This window comes from Neolamprologus multifasciatus, chromosome 19, assembly GCF_963576455.1.
Source record: "Neolamprologus multifasciatus chromosome 19, fNeoMul1.2, whole genome shotgun sequence".
Classification (NCBI taxonomy): domain Eukaryota; kingdom Metazoa; phylum Chordata; class Actinopteri; order Cichliformes; family Cichlidae; genus Neolamprologus; species Neolamprologus multifasciatus.
In genome coordinates, this window is record NC_140457.1 from 16,145,752 (window position 1) to 16,164,568 (window position 18,817).

Here is an 18,817-nt window from a genome sequence, read left to right on the forward strand (position 1 = left end):
AGGTGAAACATTTTCAGTTTCAAATGACCTACCACTGAAAACCTTGGTTGCAAAGATTGGTGTGGTTAGGCCAATGCATGATTTTGGTTGGATCAGGAGAAGTTTGCATGGAGGTCAACAGTCTGTGGAACAAACTGAGTGGCCAGTAATTCGTGGATTTCAACAGCTTGTCTGCACATCTGTCAAACGTTACAATAACTGTATGAAAGAGAGAGAAAGCCTTGTTTCATCCTTCAAGTGAGCCTTTAGAAAAATAGCTTCTCGCCGTTAAACTGAGAATAAGCCCTGATCATTACAGTATCACATAAATTTTAGTTAATAGTGATTTTACTAGTGTTACATTCCTGTATGCTTAGATTCTTTTGCTTAGATTCTTTCTGAGTATCAGTGCATGTTTCCCACAGGTGAGTTGCGGTTAACACTGTGTGACTGATGTGCACACATTGTGACCCTAATTATTTTCTGTAGTCACAATTTAACCACAATTTCCAGACTCGTATGCAGGTTATCTGCTGAAAGCTGTCAGAGAGAGCCGCAGTGTTCTCACTAACTTATTTTGAAAGCGCAGCAGACCAGTTGCCTAACTTTATCACTCATACAATCATTCACTCAAACAAGGACAAGCAGCTGTGTTTACATGGCCCTCAGTGGTCCAACCAGAAAGAAAGAATGGCACTGGCAAAGGAATGGAGCCACGAGATCCATTCATTCAAAGAGGTATAATTGCCGCCATTAAATGTTACTGTCACTTTCACATTGCAGCTTAAGTTAATATTCTGTCTTGTTCCAAGTCTGAGTTAATGATTCTTTCAGTGATCGTTAGCGTGTTTGAAATTTAAAGCATGAGGCATGAGCGGACTGTGTGGCAGGCAGTGTAGTCATGACCTGCTGTGTAGCAAGTGACTGAACATTCACAGCTTCTGTTCCATCCCGTCAGCCATGAACGAAAGACAAATGATTGCTCGTGAATGTTGTAACAACAGTTTTCTCTCATCCATTTCCTCCTGACACATTGCATGAGGTGAGAAACTACAACAAAGCCAAAACATTGGCACACTGTTATCCCTGATTTCACAAAAGGATGTTTTGCAAGCACAGGTTTGGCCCAAACTTAGTCAGTGGGTTGGTACATCTGTATTGTAGCACGCAGTCATAAAGATTGCCTGTGTTAGAGGTAAAACAGTGGGCGGCTGTTGGTATTTTGCAGGTAGAGAGGACTGAGTAGCAGCTGTGATACTGCACTGTCTCGTTCTTCACGACACAAAAAGCCCTCTCTTCACAGGCAGCGCGGAATTCCTCCTCACAATGACTCTTACTGTTGAACATCACAAAGTGTGTGTATCTACGGGGAACAGATCCAGTTAATGTGGATTTCATGGGTGTTTTGGGCCCTTAAGCTCTCAAGCTATACAGGTCAAATCTTTCTGGTTCCCTTTTAATTAATAAGTTAGTTAATAAGCACATAGAGAATAAATCAAATTCCTACAGTGTAGTAGACAGGTAAAGAGGCGGGACCGTTAGCTGTTAGCTGATGTTTTTAAAAGTTATGAACCTTTTTGTGTAAAACAGTCAAACAGGAACTAGAAAGAGACATATTTCTCCCACATTATGTTCTCTCCATTGGCCCCATGTTTAATCCAGAATGTAATTTAAAATACTTCTTCTCATAGAGGACCCAACAAAACTGTCCCAACACAGTCCTGGCTTACTTGTGGTTCCCGGAGTTGGAGAATGGTAGGCAGAGCCTTTAGCTATCAGGCGCCTTTCCTGTGGAAACACCACCTAATATTAAGATGAAACTTGAAGCTTTCCTTTTTAATAAACCTAATAGATAGGGCTGGATCAAGTGGCTCTAGTGCTATAGACTTTTTGTGCTCTTTCGAATAGTGTGCGTTTCTCTATTCTGCTTTTTTCCTCTTCTCTCTCTTCACACCCTCAATCATTGACAGCAGACAGCTGCCCCTCGCTGTCTGGTCTATTGTCTGGTCTCTTCCTGTTATAAGAGAGTTCTTCCTTCCCATTGTCACCAAATGCTTGTTCATAAGTCAAGCAATTAATGTTGGGGGTTCTCTCTAATATTATAGGGACTTTACTTTGCAATATAAAGCAGCTTGAGGTGACATGCTGTAAAGTGATGCTATATAAATTTACCTGAAATAAACTGAGGGAACCTCCACACTCAGTGATATTCAAAGGTTTTTTGCACACATGGTGTTTGGATCATTCATACTGAACTGGAACCAACACAATGCTGTGATTCCAGTTTAAAAGATGTATTCTTCTCTATGAAATCTGACCTGCATCTTTTATACTGTATGTACCGTGTTCCAGCACAGTGAAACACAGCGACACCAGCTCCGTGCATGTATCTAGGTTGCCGACAGTGTTTTCAGCCCATTGGTTGAACCGGGACAATGTGTAGCTCCTGTAGCTCAAATGAAATTTACTTACACTTCCTCACAAAAGAATAGCTTCCAACTTGCTTTATTGTCATAGGAACCTCGTGGTCCCTGGGGGTAACATGAGGCTGGATCCTGAAGTGTTCCTGGCACAGGTTCGGGACAAGTCTAGCCAAGCTGTTAAATTATTGCTTGTACAAATGTTTCCCTTGTTTCCAGCTGTTTGAATGGATCTTACAGTCCAACAATAGAAGGCTGGTACACACACACCCAATACCCTTTGAACAGGCACATTGTCAATTTTTAACTACATACATGAAATGTGTTTGACCAGAGATGAATGGGTATCTGATAAAACTGAAACGACAAACTTTGCCAATACTCACACGAGTACACACGAGTAGGGCCATTTGTTCTGTAAAGGAGAGGAAGTGACAGTTTTAAATGACCTACCAGTTAAGACATAAATCTTAACTGGAGGAATAGAAATGTGTCCACTATATGCTGACTATGTGGACAAAGTGTCCCGAGACGCCCACTGAGAAGCGGTGGTCATGGGGAGAGCTGGCAGCTTTGGAGAGGATTCTTGCTTTTTGATCAGCAGCTCCAGCACGCCTAAGGGACGGGCGGAGGGACCTGAAAAACCAGTTGCCTGACATTATTACTTTCAGCGAGAAGCAACGTGGAGCCTCCTCCTCCTCCTCCACACTCTCCTCCCCCTCTTCACATAAACACTGTGATTTACAGAGAAACCACACACACACTCTCTCTCTCTCACACACTCACAGATATCCGTGATTGTCTCTGAACTCTCGCGCTCTCTCAGTACATCTGACCTGTATGCTTGTACCTGTGCCGCCACCACTTTAGCTACATTTGGGATTTATTCTCCCCTCCTGGAGTTGCTCACGCGGCTCTTCGACTCCCTGGTGTCTCCCTCCCCAGGCCTGCTGCGATTCTGGACTATGCCCCCCTCAGTCAGCTGAGGGAGGGGGCTCTTGCACTGCTCAGGCTCCCATCCGGAGAAGGCTTGGGCTGAAATCAAAGAGGAGGCGATCGGGTAGGTCACACTAACCGCTGCGGTTTTCTTGGCAGATAAATTTTTTTGTTTTGATGTAAACTCAAAGAGTAAGAACTCCCTTTCCTGTTGAGTGTTTCCTGTTATGGAGCGGGGCTTCTCTCAGACATAACGAGAACATAGGTGATTCTCAGGTGAGGGGACAAAAAAATAGCTCACATACCAAGGAACTCTCATGTGTAGAAATCTGCTTTTAGTGCTAAAGAAGTGGACAAGTTTGAATTGAATTTGAATTAGTATCAGGCTGCATATCACCTATTGATAAGTGACTGTTTGATGGAGCAGCTGCCCTTATCTTCCCATCAGCTGGCACTATAATTGCAGGTAAATGCAATTGCACGTTGTGTAGTCCTGCTTCAGATGATGACGGTTTATTGATTTAAGATTTGTCACTGTGTTGTGGAACTCTCATTTTTAGTTTCATGACAAGGAGACTTCTAAGAACAGAAAGATGACCTGTTCATCAGGTGCATTTTACTCATCTTCACACATTAAGCTTCTTCTAAGTGTTTAATGCCTGTGTAAATCTACCCAGCTAAAGTAGATATTCAAGTTTTAATCACGTTGAAACATTGCTCGAAATGTTGCCTGCTATTCAAGTTATTCAATGTGATGTGGTTTGATTTTATTTTGCCTTCTGTGATTTTATTTGTTTAATTAGAAGATTGTGATCCTATAATTGAAGTATAAAAGAGGTTAAAATGTAATTAAATTGACATATTCACAGATTAACTCTCAGTAGGCTAACTTCTATTGTATGGACTTTCTTGTGTTGTCACATTTAACTTTGATGAGCATTGTCTTATAATGTGCTTTGTTAATACAGCATTAGCAAGTCACACCGTACGTACCAGCAAAGCAACACTATGACAGAAAATGAACTTATATAGAAATCTATTACAGACCAATTAGAAACGATGGGATTTTCATCATGGCAATGATGGATTAATTCTATGTCGTGTATCCAGTTAGAAGTAAAAGTGTGTTATACAACGCTAAACTCTATTCTGAGCAGCAGCATCTTAGTCAGTTAGGAAAATTATTCATCCTATTATTAGATCGTAATATTTCTGAGGAATCCTGAATGAGTAATCAGCACTTCATCTCAGACAGTTTGTGTAGGTTTGTCTCCTGATAATAATTCTGCCTGACAGATTTTAATTAGAAAATGTGTTCCTAATTAGTGTAAATACTCCCAGAGAATGTGTGAATGATGCTTTAACACTCCTTCAAGTAACTGGCAATTTTCTTTACAGCTTCCACATTTGTAAACAAGCAAAAACAAAAAAAAGAGAGACACTGAGTTCAGCATTCAGTCTGTGCAACTTACAATCCATATTTGGGTATTTTATTGGGCTTAAATGTTTTTTTTAAGTTCACACTTGAGAAATGGCTTGTTAATCCCCTCACACACTTCATTTCTCATGCTTTTTGTGGCTGTGTAGAATACTCTTCACGCTAAGGAGCTGTTGTGCAAACTTATCGCGACTCATTGCTGGAGTGATTTATGGCCTCCATCTGAAACCAGTTTAGTGTGATTCTCACTACAAATACCAAATTATCTGCGCTTGTTTGGAATTTGGCTTTCGAATTTATTCACACATGGATCTACATTTTTACAGTCTTCGGGGTCTGTCCAGTGACTTAACAAGTGTCCTGCAGTTATCTCCGGCATTCACACCTTTACTTTCATGGTACGATCACTTCAGCTTTACATGAATAACAGCAACTGTTCTCTGTTGCAAATTTCTGTTCTCACTGACTGGGCTCAATAAAAGTCACAGTAAAATCCCTATGTGGTGTGACATCTGAATAACCAAAGATATGAGAGGTTCACATCAGAGATGATCCAGGCGAGCTCTCTGCTGTGACTTTAAGCCACATGTCCGCTTTTCTAAGGAAACAATTGGGGCCATCTATGTCTTGTTAGCTTGCTTCAAAGTGACTGCTCAAATAATGGCTCTGACAGCCGTTTGAAGATTGTACTTTGAATGTACTTGTAAACATGGGTCGTGCGGGAGACTGCGTTGTTTTTTAACGTCTGGGTGAGCATCTGCAGAGGTGGAACGAGTCAACAGCTTTGTCTGTTCATTCCCTCATAAAAAAAATAATATTAAAAAAAAGGAAACTAAATTGTTCCCGTTCTGCAACGAGTCCACTTTCTGGACAGACCAATAACTGGCTTGTTTACTCAGGGTGGAAGAAAGGATATTGAATTTGCAGTGTTAGTGAATAGCTGCAGTTTGTGGAACAGCAAACAAACTCTTATTACAGAACGGAGAAGATTGACCGACGAGGACACGGATGCTGACGTCAGAATCAGTGGTCTGTTGAGATTTAGTTTCAGATTCCTTTACTTTTAAGAAACCAGAGTAAAAAAAGATGAGAGGGTCTCTTGCTACTTATGCCCTATGTCTTTTAAAAGATCATCCTGCTTGTGTATATTAACTGTAATATAGTTTCCCTGTGGGGGGAAAAACAGATTTTCCATGCTCTGGGGTTTGCAATAAACATAAAACAAGTTAACGTGGATAAGTTGTATCAGGCACTTTTCTGAAATGTGAATTAGGTATTTAGATTTCAGCCAATATAGTATATAGTTTGGCAATAGCACAGCTACTACTGACAAATATGTTGTTCATTGTGTCCCGATGCAGGAACATGATGAAGGAAAACATACTTGGGCTGCTTTAGAAACAGTGTTATCACATATTTTACATCATAGCTGAGCAGGCAGAAATGTATTACTGAAAAGTCAATAAACAATGGCTGCATCCATTTTTACTTTTCAGTGTTATATCATAAATATAGCTCAAAATCTGGTACTGGCTGGACTCTTGCTGAAAACTGACACTTATAAAAACATATAAAGTGTATTGACAATGGTGCAACAGATCATAAACTTTATGCACTCGGTTGGATCTTGGGTTTAAATCTGTGAAGTTGAAGTGTTTTTTTTCCACCATCCTGCAGAATCCTGGCCAAGCCACCGGCCTTTACTGCCACTCGTGTTTGAATTAGCTTGACTGATTTCCCCTCTGTTATCTTGACAATAAAGGATGTATGTTTATGGCTTATGGCATTTCCAATATGTGGCTAAGTTGATCAGCTGATTGCACTGTTTGGTTTGTACACCAGGAATGTGGTAGCCAGTGACCAAGCTATGAAAGGACCGGTGTTGCTTTAAAATGTTTACTGTAAATAAAAAACGATCCGGGTTCAAGCCAAAAATCCATCTGCTGGCACCTGTTATATGTTATTTAACTAACCCTGGAGAGAGTATATTCTCTAAGATTTACAATCAAAATCAAGCCAGAAAAGAGATATTATACACATAAAAATACACTTGGACAATTAAATGAGGTCATTATCTTTTATCACAAGCTTTCAATCATGGTAAATGGCTTAGGATAACATTTGCAATTTGTTCTACTCAGGGAAACGGCGCCATGATTCATTTGCCATCAAACTCGAGTTTTGTCTTCTGGGCAGTTCAGCCGAAGTAAAGGAGTGGGTATAGGATGACGATGTCTGCACGTGAATTAGTCAAGGTGTGTTAACATTAGGTGTTTTTCCTGGGCTGAGGGCTCTCCCAACCTCTGCCACATAGCACCTGTCCTAAACCTAAACTGCAGCTCCTGTGATGTATTACTTATGTCTGTCAACACACCTATTCTGTGAGAGGCGTCACACCCACCAGCTACTGAATTACAAGCATGTGCAGTTATTTAAAGAGATGCCTCTGTACCATGAAAACGCCAAGTAAAGAGGGTGGTTAAGGAGTGAAACGTTTAGTTTAAAATTACAGTACAGCTATTGGGGAGCTGTCCCAGGGTGTAACCTATGACAGCTGCTTTGGGCTCCAGTCTCAAAACAGCCTTTGACTGGATAAGAAGTTACGAAAATGGACAGATTATGTTTCAACTGTACAAAAGACGACATTAAATCTCCATCCTGGGACGGTAAATGTGATCTATCTTTGCTTAATCTGATCACCTCTTTTTGATAAAAGCTGGTACATATCGTTTGTAGCACAACAAATACAGCAGCTCTACATTTGAACCTTAAAGAAAGAGCTTGTTCTTTCTCTCATGGTAACTTATTATATAATTACCAAAGACTCAGCTATGATAAAGGCACTTTTAACAAATTGATTTAATTAGTACACCTAGCTTCTTCCCATTTAAGCCAGTTAACCATATAAATTTTTTATTCTTTTTTCCAGTAAATGAATCCAGACTCGTTATTTCGTCATGTTCTGTTAATTTGCTGTAAACAACTAATGACAAAGAACTAATGAAGACATAATAAAGGATTAGAAGCTAAAAATACAGCACAAGTACTTTAAAGAAAAGCACTGTAATTGTGTTATTTGCCACCATCTGGAAAATGTACACTATTCTTTTTACATAGTAGGCCAATAAATGAACAAATACAGTAATAATACTTCAAAGGAAGATATAGTTTAAAACTAGACGTTGAAAAGTACTGTAAAGAAAAATACTATAGCTATCAATAAGGTACTTTTTAAACACACACATATGTCATTTGAACTTTTTGCCTATAGGAACAAAAATGATTCAACTGGTTACATAACCACGTCATCCCCATAGTGTATTCCCTACTGTTTCCAAAGCAATGGTGTAACTGACCTTACACATCAGACGATTAGTTAGCCACTTATCAGAAGCTGTCAACACAGCAAACAGCTGACATGATGTATGCCATTATTAATCTCTTTGCCTAATAGTATGTCAACACCTGGAGAGTCATTTATGCAATATTTGCCCGGTGGATAAGACGTAAAGTACACACACACACGTATCGAGTACTAGTTTCGTTACTCTATTCTCAGAGTGTGACTACAGTTCTGATTTTACTGCAGTGAAAACAATAAAATCACAGTTTTAGCCCTGACCAATTTTTGGTATTTGTGACTTTAAGTGTCTGTGCATTCGTGTCCTTGAGGTTTCGCATACAGTATATGGTCTGTAAAAAGACCTTGCGCAATGCTTCCAGGATATGCACAGTGGCTTGTAGGTGAAATGTAAACTCGAGCATGCCACTGATGTTTAAGACTGAGCACAAAAGACTGCACTAATCCATACACTTCATGGGGGAAACAATAATCTAAAATCTCATAATCTGTAAAGTAGGTAAAAGAATGAATTAGAAATGACGTGTCCAGTGTATACGCAGTGCTGGGGTGATATTTTCCGTACTTTACTGTGACTATAATTGATATGATATGTGTCAGGATGTGTGCGTGGGATGATCTTCTGTGTGCCAAGATTTTCAGCTTTTTATAGCTGATGCAAATATTCATCCGCTTGTGCCACCTGCTCTGATTGTGCCGCTGTGCCGGCAAACACGCTCCTGTTAAAGAAATCTAAATAGTTCTGTGATTTCAGCCTGGTAATTTTAAGATTAGTTAATGAGTGGTGGAAGTGATTAGGTCAAAAAATGTCAGCTTATTATAAGATACAAATCCACACACACACACACACAAACACAAATAAATGCTATTGTAATGTCGGCACATTAAATCTTCCACTTAATCACCGCCTCATTGAGTCACGCTTGGATGACTCACTGAGCTCAATGTGTATCCTTTGGTTTATGTTGCACTGCGTGAAAAGAGGATGAGGAAGTCCAGTGATGACGCCAGCGTGCTACAAGTGGAAACAAAAGTAGAAGTGATATTTATAGGATGTCTTTATGTAAATCTATAAGGAAATCCATTTTATGGAAGTTAAAAAGTTTGTTCGTGTCAGGTTTGCTTTGGTTGCGAGATGGTGTCGCTGTCCTTATCAGTGTCAGGGGAGAGATCGGTGACAGGGACAGCCCTGACCTACAGCTGTGATCTGATTGTTTCCTGGAGTTTCTGGGATCCTCCCACTTGACAGAGGATCTCTTCGTGACATGCTTGCAAAAAAGTAGATTAGATTGCAATCACAGTGTTCTGAGTACAATAACAAAATCACACAGGAGCCCTGATTGTCGACTTGCAGTAAAATAATATCTGAGGGTGACTCTAGGAGTCATGGCTGAGAGATCGCTAATCTATACCTTTTCATTTCTAGAACCTTGTTTGTATTAATTAAATTTTAGCATCAGAAACTTCATTTTGATAAAACAGCCCACATAGTGGGGATTTAACCATTACATAAACATAAAAAGTAATTTTGGTAAATACCAATACTGTTACTTTAGCCAATATCTAACGTTGTGTGGTGAGCTAATAAGGTTGTTAAGCACTGTAACTTGAAGACTTCAGTAAGCACTATTATACTTATATGTTGTAAAAGAGAATGTGTTTTTTCAGGTAAAATCGTATTCATGTTTATTTTGAATCTGACTACGGGAACTTTGAGTTTTGAAAACGTTAGGAATGTGGCAGGATTACCACCACGTTTAACAGCTGAAACTAGAAAAGCAAATGCTGTGCTTGGAACGTAAAATGTTTCCCCATTCTTGCTTTATCTAAAATGTTACCTGCTTATAAGTACAGAGCCTCCATTGTAGTAATTTTGATTTATTATATGCCAAGTGTTTATGTAAGCTAGATTGCAGACAGTTCAGCTTAGCGCCCGGGCTCTTTTACCACAGTGCCATGCTGCTTTATGTATGCGGAAAATGTCCTGCTGAAACAAGAAAAAAAGTGTCATGTATCTGATTGGCAGGTTATGTTGCTCTTAAAAGTAGATCTCATTTAGCATTACTGGTGTCTTCTCAGATGTTGACTAATGTCACCTTATCACCATGAAAGCATCCGGCTTCCGTAATAGTTCTTGTTCTCCTTAGTGCCAAGGATGTGATTCCTCACACCACAACATAGTTTTCCACCTCACTTCAGTCCATTTTAAGTGAGGTCTAAGTCATTAAAGATAACCCTAACCCAACATTTTGGAGAAGGGAAAGACTGATTTTTATGGAAATATTGAAAATGGATTTTGATGTGTGTCAGTTGGGAAGATTATTTTCTTTGTTCCCTGATTGACGAGAGAAGGGAATGATGAAAAAAGAGTTGAATATATTAAAAAAGGTAACGGGAAAAATTGAAAAATTGAAGGGAAAGGTCAAAGTCAGGGAATGGGATAATTAATCATTATCCCCTAATTAATGTAACTGAGGATAGGAAAGGAAAGGGGAGCGAAGGAGGACAACATTTAGTAAAAGGGAATTAATAGGAAGTAAGGGAAGATTAGATTTTTGGAAATGGAGGAAAAGACACAAGAAGAGGAGGGGAAGGTTAGGCTTCAGGAAATGAAGGAAATGAAGAAAGGGTAATGCTGAGGTTAGTCCAGTGGAAGGAGAAGAAGAGATGAAAAGGTGGGATTTAGGGTTTAAGAAAAAAGAAAACATCATAAAAGGGAATTTTTTTTAAAGGAGTGGTAAGAGGATAAAGGGAAAGGGGGGAGGGAAAGTTGATATGAATGAACAGGATCATTTAAAGAATATAGTTAGGAGGAAAGGAAGGAGAGGGCGCAGAGGTTTGGGATTTTGGTTGAAGTCATCTCTAATGATGACTTAGGCCTCAGAGGATTAGTGCAGTGTCACCTGAGATACCACAATCCTGGCCATTCTCTGTTGGTTTTTGTCCTCGTTTCTCTGGATGTTCTGAATCTTGTAATTATATTATTTACTGAAGATGATGATTTGCACTTTTGCGTTGGTAAACATTCCTAAAATGTGAAATGGCGGACCGCTGCCCACATTTGCTTCCCTTGTGCTTAAAAAAGTCAAAATGTTCCAAAATGTGATAACGTAAGGAGGTGTTTATGCACAGGAGGTGCAGGGTATATGAAATAAATAAATGTTAAGTACCCCAAAACGAGAACTGTAGGGCAGGAATACAGGAATGCAGTACTGGGTCATATTTGTGCTCTGTCTTTTCAGCTTTGTTCTGACTGCCTGATGAATATACATCCCTGAAACAACAAAGACTCTGGCAGACATGACAAAGCCTGGCATTACCAGCCAGTCAATCAAAAGCATGAGAACCCAACAATCACATCCTGTCAGTCAGTTTAATACCATTTGTTTGTGTGAGAAATCTCGTCAGAGACGAGTTATGTGGCTGGCAACATATTTTCTGCTTTGACTGCTTCTGTAGACTGTGTCGTGAAATACATCAAAGATTTTAAAAACAAAAAAAGGTGTGTATTTTGCTCTCTTATCTTCCCCTTACCCCCAAATCTGGTTCTGCCAGAGGTTTCATCCTGTTATAAGGGAGTTTTTCTTTCCCAGTTTCGCCAGGTGCTTGTTCATAGCCTTTAATAGGGGACGGCTGTTGTTATTGCTGGAATCTTGTGGTACCACAAATCTTGGTATTCACTCGTACTTTTTATTGTACTGTTCTGGTGAAGCTTGCCATTCTTGTGGATGCCATAAAACATTCAGTCATTACCAACTTTCCCTCCACTGAGCGATCCATCTGCTATTTTTATTCCCCATCTGGTCTTCTACATTCCTCTTATTTTCTAGATGTGTTATAAATCTATTGCAGAAACGGTTTAAACCTTATAATATTTCTCCCGAATGAATGTAGTGCTGTTTCAGTCTGTGGCTGATGTGATACTTTTTGTTCTTGGCAGGTTATTCCTGAAGATGCAAGCTTCAACCGTCTCACCAGTGACCAACACTACCGTAACTTCGAACACAACCGCTGTCACCAAGTCCAAAGAACAAATACTCATTCAAAGTAAGAACATCATCTGTGTGTGAGCTCCAAACTGCAGCGTCGTCTTGAACCGGACATCAGTGAAACACATCCTTGTCAGCAAGGTTTTGTTTTTTTGTAGACACCATGATAGTGCTTTGAGTTAGATAAGAAATAATCAGAAGAGCCAGTCCTCAGAAATAAAAACCTGCTGCGTCATGAAGTCTAATCTGCACATTTCTTATGGGCTTGGCAGACAAGTATTTGGTAGAAAATATTTACCGCCGTCTGTTTACCTTTTAGTGATATGGTTGCTAGGTAACAAGTCATTATTTCTGGAGGACACACAAAATAAGTTGCACCATCACAAGAAGGCGGAATGTGTATAAGACGGCATAACTCATAAACAAACCTGTCAGAGAGTTCATTGCTGATCTTTCCTCTCTTCTGTGTCTCTCAGGTTCTGGGGCTATGATTGCTGTCATTGTCATTGGCATTATTATCATTCTCGCCATTTTACTCATCATCCTGAAGACGTACAACAGGTAAGACGTCATTCCTCGGACACTAGGCGATTCCTGCATACCGAATGTTTCAAGCTGTAAAGCAATGTTGCTATTTCTGTTCACTTCGTGGAAGACTAGAGAGCTGCTTCAGCTTTTCATCTTGCTTTTTTTTATCACGTTCCGTTTGAGAGATACCATAATACCATCTTCTGTATCAGATTCTTATTTATTCTCTGCCTGTGGTTCCCTGACATTTTGACGAGGAACTTTTTCACTATAAAGTGGCACAACCTGACGTACAGGTTACATCTATCTATATATCTGATTTGCAACCGGTAGCTACAACCACACAGGGGCATTCCCTTCTTAGATTGTTTAACTTCAATAAAGACATTCCAACACATGAGAGGGACTTATGACCCTTTGACAATCTAATATATGTAATGTAAATGAGATTTTATTTTATTCATATAGCTACTACAGTAAAAAGACAAAAGACTGCCAAGTAAAAAAACTGCTATTATTATGGAATTATTACAGGAATCACAAATTTAAAAGAAAAATCTATAAATTTGTCTTCACAATGTCTTTGTTTGTTTTTTGTTCAGGCGGACACGTGAATCCAGACTCCTGGGAACCAGTAGAAGTTCAAAACCTCGTCCGAAGATGTCCCAATCTACAGTTCAAAGCAACTTTCCGCTGACGCCCGTAGGAATCAGCTCTGTGTCAGGGAGCATCACCAACTCAAACCCAGCCTCAGAGAGCAGCTTCCGGCTGCCCAGAGCAGAGCTCACCAGTGCGGAGGGGAATCAAGTTGAGCAGTTCAGCACCAACAGCGGGTCCACCGTGGTCACCATACATGAAAATCCATCAATAGAAAACACATAGCACCAAGACTGCAGTTTAGTCTCAAAACAGGCACTGACTGATGTGTTGTTACACATTGTGCTGACTGAATGCTGTGGAAACTCAATCTGTGACCTTGTCACTGTTAAATCTCCAACAACTGGGCCACTGGTAGAGACTACAAGGATATCATGAGGTCTTTTGGGTGTACAATTCAAAGATGATCAAAGCAGCACTGGAAACAGACACAAGGGAAATGAAGGATCTGAAAACGTAAATGTCCTTTTGAAGAACTTTGGCTAAACTCAGTGTTCAGAGAATAGTCATTGCTGTTTGTGCTCTTTGCTGATGTTGCATTACTGCTAATGAAGTAATGTGTAATGTGGACAGCTATGGGCCTATGGCTGGATAATGCTGGTCCGGTGATGCAAATTTATGTTTTCAAGAGGTTTTTGAGTAAACATAGAATTTATCTAATTGAAGGCATGGAAAATGATAACTCTTTTTGTAGTTGTGTAATGGACACCCTTTATGACTGAGAAAATGTGTTAATGTTCCAGATTTATTTTGAGTTCTATTAACTTTACATCATTCTGTACTTGTGAGCAGTCGCACATTCACTCTGATTATTTTGTGTTTTTAAAAATCTCTAAAATATCATTACGTCCTTTTTTCGTTCTTTCTTTCTTTTCTTTTTTTTTTACCAAGCAGAATGAAGAAACCTATGTGAAACAGCCTGTCAGCCTTACTTCCTGATGTGAATAATTTGACATTAAAGTATTTTGCACTTTATTCTCTTTGGTCCATGTATTTGTATTGTTTGTAGATGTTCACTAAATGAAATGAAGTGAAAATAAAAACTAATATTTGTAGTAGTGGATTGTTTGTTTATTACAATGAAGTAATTAGCACAGAGAATAATAATAATAGTAGTAGTAAAAAAATTATATTTGGAAGCGGAAGAGTGAGTCCCTGCACCCTCTGCTGGTAGTCTCTGGAAACGTAATGACTGGAAAGCATCAAAGCTGCGTTCAAGAGGGAAAGAACTGTTCGCAAACTCCAACGACCAGAAGCTGCAAAGGAGAAAAACAGCCCACACCAATTTATTTTTGCACATTTCTTGGACAAGTTTAAGGATTTGCACTGTAAATTCTTGCACTATGAATTTATTCGTTTGAATAATGTTCGCTAACAACTGAAAAACAATCTTGAATGCGACTTATAGCGACTGTTGACAACCAGGACGATGGTGACCGTAGGTGAGTTGGCAATAATCTATTGTTTCCCTTAAAAATCATATTAGTTGTCAAGAATTTGAATATTTCGTCTGTATTTTCATTATATTTCCGAGTTTCCGCCTCCTCACCAGAATTAACAACGCAAAGCTAAGCCAGGAGTAGTTAGCATCTTACTACCTATGCTAAGGAAGTAAGCTCGTTTTAATGTGTTGCAGTCGAGCTGCTGAGTCTCCTGTTGGTGTCGGTGCTGTGGGGCTGCACCAACCCTTTCCTAAAGAGAGGCACCGAGGGGATAGAAAATGTGACAAAAACCAACAAAGTGGCAGAGCTGCTGGCGGAGCTCAGGTTTCTCTTTCTTAACGTCAAGGTAGGTTTTGAGACAGCAGATTTGCGCATTTTAACGTAGACTGATGTTACCGTAACTGGCTCAGTTGCTCCCTCTCCCTTGTGTTGCTCTACAGTACCTGGTCCCATTTCTGTTAAACCAGAGTGGTTCAGTGGTCTACTATTACACACTTTCAACCACAGGTGAGACCTAGCACAAGTGTAGCCTGAAACACTAATGAGAACTTACCAATAGAGGTGTACGGATCGGGCCAAATATTGAGTGTATCGATACCAATGGTGGTATTGGATCAGATCGATATTTTGTTTCTGCGTTAAATAAAGTGTTTTGGGCTTTTGGGCTTTTTTGGAAATATATCTCAAACATGCGCTATGAAGAATGGCTTAACCTTTTTGTGTTGACTATCTGTCTGTTTATTTATAGCCTACTACAGCATAATTAAACAACAGAAGTTGACCCAAAGTGCTTTAGAGCCAGGTACATTTACATTCTAGGTCTTAAAAAAACAAAACAAAAAACGGTTTCTGAATGCATGAAAACCTTGTATTTTATTGGGTTATTATTATGAAAAGTAGTCAAAATCACAGTAAATCACAAAGTTTTAATGGTCATTAAAATGTGTTCAAAATTTCAAATGATGATTCATCCCATAAATCATGACACACTGATATACCTATATAAGCTATATTTATAGGCTAAAAGTATCAGTATTGGTTTAGTATCAGTATTACTGGCCCTATATTTACTTCATATCAGATCATACCAGAATTTCCTGTGTGCCAATAAGCCACCGTAGATTAGTTTTTCACATGGCTTACTGGATAAATGTCAAATGTAATTTCTTTTAAACACTACAATTATAATTTGACAAATATCATAATCTAGAATTGCAACTTTGGTTCCTTTTATAATGCATATTTTACAGATTTTCATCTTCTTAATGTTAAATAGTATAAAAATGCCACAACTGAGCCAATGTTGGCCTTTTAAAATCTAATTTTCAGTCTTTAATTTGTAGTAATCTTGGATTAAAAAGGCAGAAAATCATCATACTTAATGGAACATGTTTGAGAAATTACTTTTATTGCTTTACCTGACACAGACTGTCACTGTCTACCTTCTTTGTAGACTAGAAATTAATTTTTTTTAAAAACCTTTCTTCTCATCCAGAGTTATCATTTGCTGTTCCTGTAGCCAACTCCCTCACCCTCCTTTGCACTCTGCTGACTGGCAAGTTTCTGGGGGAAGAGATTGGAGGCAAACGTAAGTCACTCATGTGATAACACTACATTTGTGTGCTTTTTTAAAAACAATGAGGCCAGTCACACAACCAATAGTATTTATCTAGAAAAGGAAAGATTCAGATGCTGATTTTGAAAGTCAGACTTTAAGCTATTTAGAGTCATGATTAAAAAGAAAATTAACCACTCTCTAATTCAAAGGTTTTACATATCAGGAAGCAATAAAAATCATCTGATGCTTTGCAGTTCTTCAAATTAAGTAAATGCAGTATCGGTTGTACTAAAGAACATAGCATATTACACGCTGTCCTTATTTATGTAACATAAACTAAGCCAAATGCAGAAGGATTATGTGAAACGCTAAATACAACCTTACTTCTTCTTCTACAGGAATTAATAGGGTATTTAGGAACCCGATTAATAGATTACAGATGTGATTATTCGGTGGAAAATCATTTAGGTCAATTGCCATACTTCCAGAGAGTGGACATGCCAGGAAATTCTTCCCAAGGTCAGATTGTGCAATTCTCAGACAAACTTGAAAAAAAAGAAAACCGAGAGCTACATCTCAGACTCTACAAGCCTCCGTTAACATGTTAAATGTTAAAGTTTATGACAGTTAGAAAAAGACTGAACAAGTATGGCTTGTTTCGAAGGGTTACCAGGTTAAAGGCTCAGCTTTCTAAAAAGAACATGGCAGCAGAGCTGTGGTTTGCAAAGCTGCAGCTGAACAAACCACAAGTCTCCTGGAACAATGTCCTTTGGAGTGACGGGACCAAAATAGAAATGTTTGGTGATAATGCACAGAGTCACATTTGGCAAAAATCAAACATGGCGAATCAGCACAGACACCTCATACCAACAGTCAGCACAGTGATGGAGGGGTGATGATTTGGACTTGTTCTGCATCCACAGGACCAGTAACTGCACCTTGCAGTCACTGTGTCAGCATCCGTAAGCCAAGGTGTTCTAGTCAAATGAGAGGCTACATGCGTGTCTGACAGCTAAAGCGTGACTTGATCCTAACCCTTGCAGCACCACAGCTACAACAGAATCGCTGCAAAATAAAAGAATAGAGGTGTTGCAATGACCCAGTCAAAGTCCAGACGTCAACAAATCCCCGCTAACCTCAATGAACTGAAGCAACATTGTAAAGGTGATTGGGCCAGAATGATGTGACAGATTGAGTCATACAGAAAACGATTACTTAAAGTTATTGCTGTTAAAAATTGTTCTGCAAGCTATTGAATAATGAGGCGTACTTAATTTTTTTTACACACTTCGTCTGTATTTTGGTTTAGTTTTTGTTTAATTAATAATGGCACAGTTTAATATGTTGTTGTTCATCTGAAGTTGTGCTAAGACATTTCTTTGTACCATGACTGTAGCTAATTAATAAATACATGAGCAAGACAAGTCATTTTTGCCTTGTAAATTATACTAGCAATACAACTCCTCCTATACTTAAAAAATACTGTACTGTTCTGAACTTTAAGATTTGCAATTTCTTTTAAATTTAACTATCTTGATATCCTTGCCACACATCTGTCTGCAGAGGCTGTCGTAGGAATGTTCCTCACCATGGCTGGTATCACTCTGTGTATTATAAGCTCCATTGATGATACTGACAGAGATACTGGGAATCAGAATATGACCCAACCCGTGTACTGAAGGAGATCAGGATTAAAGCCAATTCCTCTGCGCCTTCAAATAAATCCTTCGCCATAAGTGGAAAGACGGGCGATGAAGCTGGAGCAGGACTGAAGACAATGATTTAGATTCACAGAGCAGCTCCTGAGAGCAGCGATGCTGATGGGAGAATTGTGTCTAAACTAACTCAAGCTTCAAAAGGCCTGTCCAGAAAACTCTAACACCATGTTGAGGGGGGGGGAAGCGGGTTCATGGAGAGTTCACCACAGAGCTTGACTCGATTTATGACGCTCACATAGAAAAGCGGTGGTTGTTAACTTTTACTTTTAAACTGGCATCTGCATAGATGCTGCAGAGACCACATATAAATAAGCCCGGGGTAGATGTCAGCTTCTGGTTTAATGGGGACAGTTTGTGGTGGCTGCCTTTAGCCTGCTGTAGAGTAAGAGCAAGGCATGAGGGGACAATGTTGTTGCATAGCTTGAGGATAAAGTCTGATTTATTTATTTAATTTTTTTTTCATCTTTTGCCTTTCCTTTTACTGTTTACTCGTGATATACTATGAAGGAATATACTGCTTTTATTTTCCAAACTACTTTTGAAAGCAAAAGACTTTAACTGTGTAAAGAGTTCAGAAATTGGTCACATGTACAGTAATATATATGTTTATTGTCACATTTAATTGATACAAGACACTGTACAGATGACTGTTAATATTGTGCTCTGTTCCTGTGTTGTTGCTGATATTTTATCAATAAATTCTTAGCAACACTACTGTTCCCCAACACTCATTTAGTAGTCACTCATTTTTCAGTATAGGTTTAAGATTTACCCTAAAAAATGCTTTTTTT

The 18,817-nt window shown here is 39.1% G+C and overlaps 2 protein-coding genes across 3 annotated transcripts; both read left to right on the plus strand.

Annotated features, from left to right (window-relative positions):
• The first annotated feature begins 1,484 nt into the window (after window positions 1-1,484).
• Window positions 1,485-14,347, plus strand: ncmap (non-compact myelin associated protein). Of its 2 annotated transcripts, XM_085142637.1 has the most exons (4): window positions 1,487-3,459; window positions 12,075-12,181; window positions 12,600-12,684; window positions 13,254-14,347. In XM_085142637.1, exons 2-4 carry the CDS (start codon window positions 12,088-12,090, stop codon window positions 13,531-13,533), a joined length of 459 nt encoding a protein of 152 aa, XP_084998763.1. In that variant the 5' UTR covers window positions 1,487-3,459; window positions 12,075-12,087; the 3' UTR covers window positions 13,534-14,347. The 2 variants fall into 2 exon arrangements, with proteins under 2 accessions (XP_084998762.1, XP_084998763.1); XM_085142636.1 differs by having other exon boundaries at window positions 1,485-12,181.
• Window positions 14,348-14,553: 206 nt separating this feature from the next.
• Window positions 14,554-18,757, plus strand: tmem234 (transmembrane protein 234). The gene is made up of 5 exons (XM_085142638.1): window positions 14,554-14,750; window positions 14,945-15,096; window positions 15,191-15,257; window positions 16,246-16,338; window positions 17,872-18,757. The coding sequence occupies exons 1-5, from the start codon at window positions 14,738-14,740 to the stop codon at window positions 17,985-17,987; spliced, it is 441 nt and encodes a 146-aa protein (XP_084998764.1). The 5' UTR covers window positions 14,554-14,737; the 3' UTR covers window positions 17,988-18,757.
• Window positions 18,758-18,817: the final 60 nt, after the last annotated feature.

Bases quoted from the DNA above. Each gene is read 5' to 3' on its own strand.
- tmem234 (XM_085142638.1), top strand. The intron at 15,097-15,190 runs GTAGGTTTTGAG...GTTGCTCTACAG, and splicing joins TTCTCTTTCTTAACGTCAAG to TACCTGGTCCCATTTCTGTT. The intron at 16,339-17,871 runs GTAAGTCACTCA...ATCTGTCTGCAG, and splicing joins GGAAGAGATTGGAGGCAAAC to AGGCTGTCGTAGGAATGTTC.
- ncmap (XM_085142636.1), top strand. From the start codon at position 12,019: ATGAATGTAGTGCTGTTTCAGTCTGTGGCTGATGTGATACTTTTTGTT. The intron at 12,182-12,599 runs GTAAGAACATCA...TGTGTCTCTCAG, and splicing joins AGAACAAATACTCATTCAAA to GTTCTGGGGCTATGATTGCT. The intron at 12,685-13,253 runs GTAAGACGTCAT...TTTTTTGTTCAG, and splicing joins ATCCTGAAGACGTACAACAG to GCGGACACGTGAATCCAGAC.